Source organism: Lepus europaeus, chromosome 4, assembly GCF_033115175.1.
Source record: "Lepus europaeus isolate LE1 chromosome 4, mLepTim1.pri, whole genome shotgun sequence".
Lineage (NCBI taxonomy): Eukaryota > Metazoa > Chordata > Mammalia > Lagomorpha > Leporidae > Lepus > Lepus europaeus.
In genome coordinates this window covers 23159027-23167177 of record NC_084830.1, presented here as the reverse complement: position 1 = coordinate 23167177, position 8151 = coordinate 23159027, and the positions used below count along the sequence as shown (strand labels likewise).

The window sequence follows — 8151 nt, the reverse complement described above, 5'->3', positions numbered from 1 at the left end:
AGCCTGTTATGTAAAGTCAATTGAAAACGTGTTGCTTCAAAAATTAAAAGAAAAATAAAGAAATAAAGAAGTGCTTAAAATTGTAAATATGAAATACATGAAACCTGTTTTCTTAATATAAAAAGTGTTATGAGATAAAAATAAATAAAATATCATTTAGAAAAGAAAAAATTTGTCATTGATTATAAAAAGGAGCAACTAAAACATTAACATAATGAAAATAAAGCAACTTGCTGTTCTCTTCTGTTTTCTTTTTCTAAGAGGGGAAATTAGTAACTTAAAAATATGACAACCCTAATATGAGTCTTTTTCCATAATACAATCAGAAAGACTGAAACATTGCAATGACTTCCTCACTCCACGCATCAATATAAATTAAAGCATAGCTGTGTCCCTCTAAAACCAGCCTGCATTCCATTCAGACCCTTTTGTCTTAGTGGATTTTTACTAAGAGTTGTACTTGGCATTTTTTGTTCTCTACCTTGATTGGTTAATTACATGTTTATGTCAATGTCTCATTCCACTGTCTTTTTTTCTCCTCATATCCTTCATGATTCTTAGGTTAATACCTGGTACAGAATATGAGCTTATTATAGTTTAAAAAGAAGCTGTTCTTCCAAACTTCAAAGTACTTTTCAGAGATGGGTTGCGTGAGATATTCAGGAGTTCTTCTGGTCCTTCTTTCCCTCTATTGCTCTGACTTCCCAGCAATATGTACCTAAACCTTTCCAAGTCAACTATTTATGCCATTCTAACTTAAATATCACAGAAACAACCAGGAAGAGAGCCCAAAAGAAGTAAAGTGTTCTTCACGTGCATGAGTAGACCTGAAGCAAAGCTTCTAATTTCCAAATGAAATAAAGGTCACAGAAAACCAGAAAAAACTGAATGTGTGATTTATTATATTTAAGAATTGGTCTATCAGGCTTAAATATGTCTGTCATAGTTAACAGCAAATGAATGCAACTTTACAAAATCAGTATTTTGATATAGTACAGGACTAAATGTGGCAACTGTGCATTGGAAAAGTAATATTTCCTCAATGCAAATATCAAATCTGCAGCACCGTTAAGAAGCTTCCACTAAAAACTCAAGCTGCAGTATTTATTACAAGCTCTACTCTGAACACAAGACTACCTAAATCAAGCATTAGAGAAAAACAGTGGAGTCATTCAGGAATAATATGTCAGATTTGGTACAGGATTAAAATACTAACTTTTTTTTAATGTCCTGGTTTCAAATTAATAAATACAAACACAATATAAAAATATACACCAGTTGATAAGGCTGCTCTGCAGATGATTAGAAAGTTAAATCTCGCTCTCATACGTATGCAGGTATGTCTTGAGTGTCAGAATTTCTGGATAGCTGCGGCTGGTCTTTCGGAAGAAATCCAAACTGGTGAGATGTTCAATGTCCCGTACCCGAGCTGTGTGCATCTTTATGAGGTCTTCTACCCATTTCGACTCATCCTCTGAGCTCTGCAATGGAAATAAAATACAATCAGAGTCAGAATTTTCCAGAGGAGATTCTCCAAATGGTCAGTTTCCTCCAAGTCCACAAATGACCTCTACACACTCCTGCACACAGAGCCAATGCATGTTGTTCCTTCCTGACCTCCCTGCCCCTCTATTGCAGTCCTGTCCGGAATGTGCCACAAATACCTGCCCTTGGCTGTAAACATTTTCAACAGCAATTAGCTGGACCAAATAAATAAGACATGCGGTACGAGAGGTCATTTTGCTCAATAGGCTCTCACAACATAAATCAAAATTAGGAAAACCAAAGACCCTGGAGAATTCAATAATGTGTTTCTTTTCCGAGCTGTCAAACTGCAATATTGAACAGAGAGCACAAGTAATTTGGAATGTTCTTCTACCTCCTAAGAAAAGTAAAGAGCTGTGCCTGATGGACAAAAGTGTGTGTGTGTGTGTGTGCATTTCTAGTTTCTTATTTAAAGCCCACTACATCAACTATGTTAGGTTGCACGAACTGACACTCACATAGGAATTCAAGGTGAAGCGTCTGAGTTTAGGCACCTGGGACTTTGGGGTCGGAAATGCCTGAGCTGGAAATGTGGGTCTACCACTTCCTGTCTAGGAGTCCTTGGTCAAACTATTTGACCTTTCAAGTCCTTAGCTTCTTCATCCATTCACAAGGCTAGTTTTGCTTACTTCTGCAGCTCCCTTGGAGGTAGAAGAGAGAGGAACTAAAAGGAGAGGGGGGTGGAGGTAAAGTTAGGAAACATCATGGAATAGAGAAAATCACCTTTCATTTGAACTGCTTGCCAAAACAACCACCTCTCACCATAATAGGTGAAAGACATTCAAATGAATCACATTAAACAAAGTATATTCTTTCATTTCTGAGTGAAAGAGTAAGATCCAAGAGCCTCGTGAATAATGGAAAAATGCCTGCCTTCATTAGCAGACATGGGGCAGGTGGGCCTTTGTGAGTAATTGCCTTCCCAAATGTCCCTGCCAGTGCAATGGTCTCCAAGAGTCTTTCTACAGGTGGAAGGCTCACTGCAAGGCCCAGGGCTAGGAATGATCAGACACGCCCTCACCCAACTCTTGACACTAATGGTCTCAAGGAGCTACCCATCAAAGCCCAAGGACCTGCAGAGGTTTTCTCGGAAGCTCCAGCCCACACAGACCTGGACAGAGAGCTACAGCGCTTGTGCCAGAGCTAAATATGTACCATGAGGGTGTTGGCTCAGGAACTTGATGACTGGCCATCCCAGACAAAATGAAGGAATGGGAAGAAAAAGCTTTGCAGGCTGAGGAAGTAAGGATTTTAACCTTCCATGCCCTACCCTCCTCCTACCCAACCTAACCAAGGTCTCTGCAATTCACAGGAAGGGAAATACCTAAATATAACATTATCCACAAGGATGCTGACCAGTCCTCAGTGTGACCATATAATTAACAAAGTAGGAGGTCTCCAGATGGGTCAAGACCCCCTCAGAGCAAGTAGAGAATGCATGAGAATGTATTTTGGGAGAATTTTCATATTCAGCTCATTATTTGATTTTTTCAATAGTCCAGTTTTTCCTTTGTAAATGTAGTCATTTGAGCATGTGCACAGAGGTGAAAAGGTTTTTCCCAACTTAAATAATAGAAAGCTGGGATTTTAAGACTTCAGAAACCAAATCTGTCTTTTGCTGTTTCTCTTTTCTTTTCTTTCTTTCTTTCTTTCTTTTTTTTTTTTTTTTTTTTTTTTACAGGCAGAGTTAGACAGTGAGAGAGAGAGACAGAGAGAAAGGTCTTCCTTCCGTTGATTCACCCCTCATTGGCTGCTACAGCCAGCGTGCTGTGCTGATCCGAAGCCGGGAGCCAGGTGCTTCCCTCTGGTCTCCCATGCGGATGCAGGGCCCAAAAACTTGGGCCAACCTCCACTGCCTTCCCATGCCACAGCAGAGAGCTGGACTGGAAGAGGAGCAACTGGGACAGAATCCAGCACCCCAACCGGGACTCGAACCCAGAGTGTCAGTGCCGCAGGCGGAGGATTAGCCTAGTGAGCCCCGGCACCGGCCTTGCTGTTTCTTTCTTTGAGAGTGATTTGCCAGTTTCACCAAAGGGGCATTCTCTTCTGGTTCTTGCACACTGCAATTTGGTCTCCAGTTCATCTTTAGGAAATGCTGGCTGGGATTCACAGGAGGAAAATAACTTCTGCCTTGATACTAGCTGGTGATTCACAGAAGCCTTTGCTGATAGAGACAGTGGTGCAAGATACAAAACTGATAAAAATAATTAAAAAAAAAATCATGTGCACCAAGCTAGGAAAAAATTTTTAAGGTAACTTGGAATATTAATGCAAACCAAAGTACAATCCAGGAACTCACCTACTGTTCTTTTAGCTGTGGAGACATATTCTTCATGTGCCTTCTTCCCCTGGCTTTTTCCCAAGCGGGTTTGTGAATTCAAACCCCAGCAGTTATTTGTTGTTGTTTTGTTTTGTTTTTTGACAGGCAGAGTGGACAGTGAGAGAGAGAGACAGAGAGAAAGGTCTTCCTTTTGCCGTTGGTTCACCCTCCAATGGCCGCCGCGGCCGGCGCACCGCGCTGATCCGAAGCCAGGAGCCAGGTGCTTCTCCTGGTCTCCCATGCACTTGGGCCATCCTCCACTGCACTCCCAGGCCACAGCAGAGAGCTGGCCTGGAAGAGGGGCAACCGGGATAGAATTTGGTGCCCCAACCGGGACTAGAACCCAGTGTGCCGGCGCCACAGGCGGAGGATTCGCCTATCGAGCTGCGGCGCCAGCCTAAGCCCCAGCAGTTTAAAAGTAAACTTCAAGCCAAGGGAATTTTTCCATATGGACAGTGGGTTCTTTGATAAGAAACAATTAAGCATTACTAGAATTAAGAATTACTAGAGAGGACAGGAAGACCTGTGAAGACATCAATGGATTTCATTTTGTATTGTTTGAAATAGTAAGTTTCAAACTTTCCCATCACCAAATTCCCCTAATGAAAGGTGAACCTGAACATGTTTCTCCAGGGTCCTAGGAGTACCTTAAATAGTCTACTATCCATAGGAAATCTCTCTGTAGTCTTGGCTTTATCTTTAAAAATGCATGGTAATTTTGAATTTCATACCATAATACCCATTTGATTTTTGGCAAGAATTGTTCATCTCTACATGCTTTTACTAAAACTGAAGCTTAGAGAAAGTATATGATGTTGAATACCTCTGGAATGTTGTTCTTATGATCATTTTCCATGGCTGTCAAGTGCCTGGGCAAGAAGAAGAATCCCTAATGTCCCAAAGTTTACCAGATGGAAATTAGGTAAAATGGAAAGAATATGGGCTTTTGGAGTCAAAGATCTTGAACTTACAGCTTTGCTGTACTACTAACCAAACAAGAAATCCGGGAGCACATGTTCCCTTTACTGGGTATGGGTTTCTCAGTAGTTAATAAAGGGGCAGGGAAGACACCAGATCTCTATCCCTGCCTCACTGATGTTTAGATTATTGGTAAGAATGTATGTATAGGCCCTGTCCAGGACTTATAGGTCATAACATGCACTTGATAAATGGTGACAACCACTACTGCTGCTGGTACAATCATAATGATAACTATTATTACTACTGTATATTACTACTACTTCTAAAAAATCTGTGTCTAAGCAACCTTTAAAATTCTGTCACCACTTCTGCTTCATTTCCAATATTTTAGACAAACTCCACCAGCTTTTTAGACCATCCTTCAAATTTCTATTTTTCCTGCACCTTTAATTTTGCTTTGAATATTCATAGTACCAACCTTTACTCATAACTGAAGCCATAGACCAAATGCTACCTTGCCCATGAAGCTAACAATCTCTGCTGAAACTATTCCTCTGGCTCTCTGCCTCTCAGTGTGGTGTGGCACCTTCTGTGCCCTGTGAAGCAGGCTGCCAAAATTCATTTTATAATTTAGGAATTTGAGTACACACTGTTGACTGAAGCCCTTCTGTAGATTATATGCATGCTCCTTCTATAAAGTGAAACAAAATCATGAAAACTATTACTTCTTTTTTTATTTTTTAAAAGATTTTATTTATTTATTTGAGAGGTAGAGCTACAGACAGTGAGAAGAAGAGACAGGGAGAAAGGTCTTCCACCCGCTGGTTCACTCCACAACAGCTGGAGCTGTGCCAATCCGAAGCCAGGAGCTAGGAGTCAGGAGCTTCCTCCAGTCTCCCACATGGTATAGGGGCCCAAGGACTTGGGCCATCTTCTACTGCTCTCCCAGATCATAGCAGAGAGCTAGATCAGAAGAGGAGCAGCCTGGACTAAAACAGGATGGGATGCCAGCGCCGCAGTCAGAGGATTAACCTACTGCGCCACAGCGCCAGCCCCGAAAACTATTACTTCTAAAATCGATCTTAGAATAAGGACTTTCTGTCACACTAAAGAGGTCTGAAGAAGCTGTATGATTTGTCCCAGAGTGCTAGGTGAGTACAGCAAACTGCGTAGCTCCTAGGAGTTTTTCATCAGGCCATTCTGTCCCCAGTTGTCTCCAAGAATAAGTGACTGGGGGCCGGTGCTGTGGTATAACAGGTAAAGCCGCTGCCTGAAGTACTGGCATCCTATATGGGCACCGGTTCAAGTCCCGGCTGCTCCACTTCCGATCCAGCTCTCTGCTATGGCCTGGGAAAGCAGTAGAAGATGGCCCAAGTCCTTGGGCCCTGCACCCACGTGGGAGACCTAGAAGAAGCTCCTTGCTCCTGGTTTTGGATCGGTGGAGCGCCGCCTGTTTCGGCCAATTGGAGAGTAAACCAGGAGATGGAAGACCTCTCTCTCTCTGCCTTTCCTTCTCTCTCTCTGTGTAACTCTGACTTTCAAATAAATAAGTAAATCTTAAAAAAGAAAAGAATAAGTGACTCATAATTCTTCTGTGCTCTTCGAGGACAAGGTGACTATTACATCTCTCATAATAAATAGCAAAAGAGATCATTTACTTGAAAGATGCATGAGGAGTCTCCAAAAAGTTCATGGACAATGAGTATTATGAAAAATTATGTCTGCATTCCAATATTTTTGCACCAAAATACATGTTTTCATTATATTTCCATGATCTTTTTGAAATACCCTTGTATATTCCCTCTCTCTCTTTCTGTCCCTGTGTGTGTGTTTAAAAACTTTCACTATGGGAATCTTTAAACATCCACAAAAGTAGATAATAATATAATGAACCTCCTTGAACTTTTACCTAGTTTCAACAACTATTTTGCTACGTCTCACTTTGCTACGTATTTTGCTACGTCTCACTTTCTTTTCATAAAATATAGTAAAGATAGTAAAATACAGTTACTATCTTTTATAAAACTGGACACATCTGGACATGTATCATTTATCAAAATTGAACACATAAATAGTACTATGCTAAATGCACAAACCTCCCCAACACACACACATACACACATTGAAAAATAAAATACAATTCAAAGTACCTAATTGTTACCCAAAGCTCTGGTTGAGTTCGTTCTTCTTCTTACATTGTTATATAATCCAAATGCTTTGTAATAACTGTGTTCTCATTGAATAATGTGAATATAAATAAAGAAACAAAGACTGGGGTTCGTGTGTGGTTCCACAGGTCAAGCAGCCGCTTATGATGCCAGCATCCCATATTGGAGGCTGGTTTGAGTCCTGGCTCCTCCACTTCTGATCCAGCTCTCTGCTAACGAGCCTGGGAAGGCAGTGGGACACTGTCTACATACTTGGACCCCTGCCACTCACGTGGGGCACCCGGAGAGAGGGCCAGGCTGCTGGCTTCAGTCAGGCCCAGCCCTGACTTTGTGGTCATTTGGAAAGCAAATCTGTAGATGGAAGATTCTATCTCTCTCTTTTTCTCTCTCTCTTCCTCCCCCTCACTTTCTCTCTCTCCCTTCCCCTCTGTTACTCTACCTCTCAAATATATAAACTTTTTTTTTTAAAAAAAAAAATAAATTGTGAAAGCAAATCGTCTTTGGACTCACATTGCAGCTCTCGTCGTTGTCAGCTCGGTGAGGAAGGATGAAGGACGATACAGACAGGGGGCCATCACACTTGTCAGCGGGCTGCGTGAAATCCAAGCAGCTGGTGACGATACTGTAGTAGTGAGTTGGAACGGGAATGGAACTGCCTTCCACATACCTGAAACAGGGAGGGACAATAAAAAATTATAATTGGCAACACTTCCTTTTTTAAATAGTGGTCAGTGAGTATTGCCCAAGTCACTAAAAATAATTCACACTGGGTTGAGTCATTTTTTCACTTCAAAGCACTAGCCCACTTCTATATTACTGAACATAACATTTTCTTTGCCTGGAAACCTCTCTCCCTCAGTCTCACAGAGTAAGAGATGCTAGACCAAGAAAACAACTTGATCTAAGACTAGGAGGCAGGAAATGGGGAATACATCAATGCAACAGAATTGAAAGCCCAGAAGAGCCGATAAAAGACAAATTGCAGTGGGTTCTGCATACCGAGGTGGGAAGTTTGGGTTTGCTATTTAGGCAGTAATGTTCTGACAAAGGTTTTTTTATACTAGAGAGTATTATTATTAGATCTGGACCAGAGGCAAGAGACGTTGGAGTGAGGGGAACAACATCTCTCTCAAGCCACAGTGAGGTCCTGAGCTTGACACAAAGAACTCACTTGCCAGAGGAAGTACTACGGACTGA

At 41.5% G+C, this 8151-nt stretch overlaps 1 protein-coding gene across 9 annotated transcripts in view; it reads right to left on the bottom strand.

The window, feature by feature from the left end:
• Nucleotides 1-896: 896 nt before the first annotated feature.
• ENPP2 (ectonucleotide pyrophosphatase/phosphodiesterase 2) overlaps nucleotides 897-8151 on the bottom strand; it is a 116579-nt gene continuing 109324 nt past the window's right edge. For all 9 annotated transcript variants that reach the window (XM_062188062.1, XM_062188061.1, XM_062188065.1 and 6 more), the window contains 2 exons: nucleotides 7465-7621; nucleotides 897-1481 (listed from right to left, as the gene is read on the bottom strand). In XM_062188062.1, coding sequence (XP_062044046.1) covers nucleotides 1311-1481; nucleotides 7465-7621 — 328 coding nt within the window. In that variant the 3' untranslated portion in view covers nucleotides 897-1310. The remainder of the gene's footprint in view (nucleotides 1482-7464; nucleotides 7622-8151) is intronic.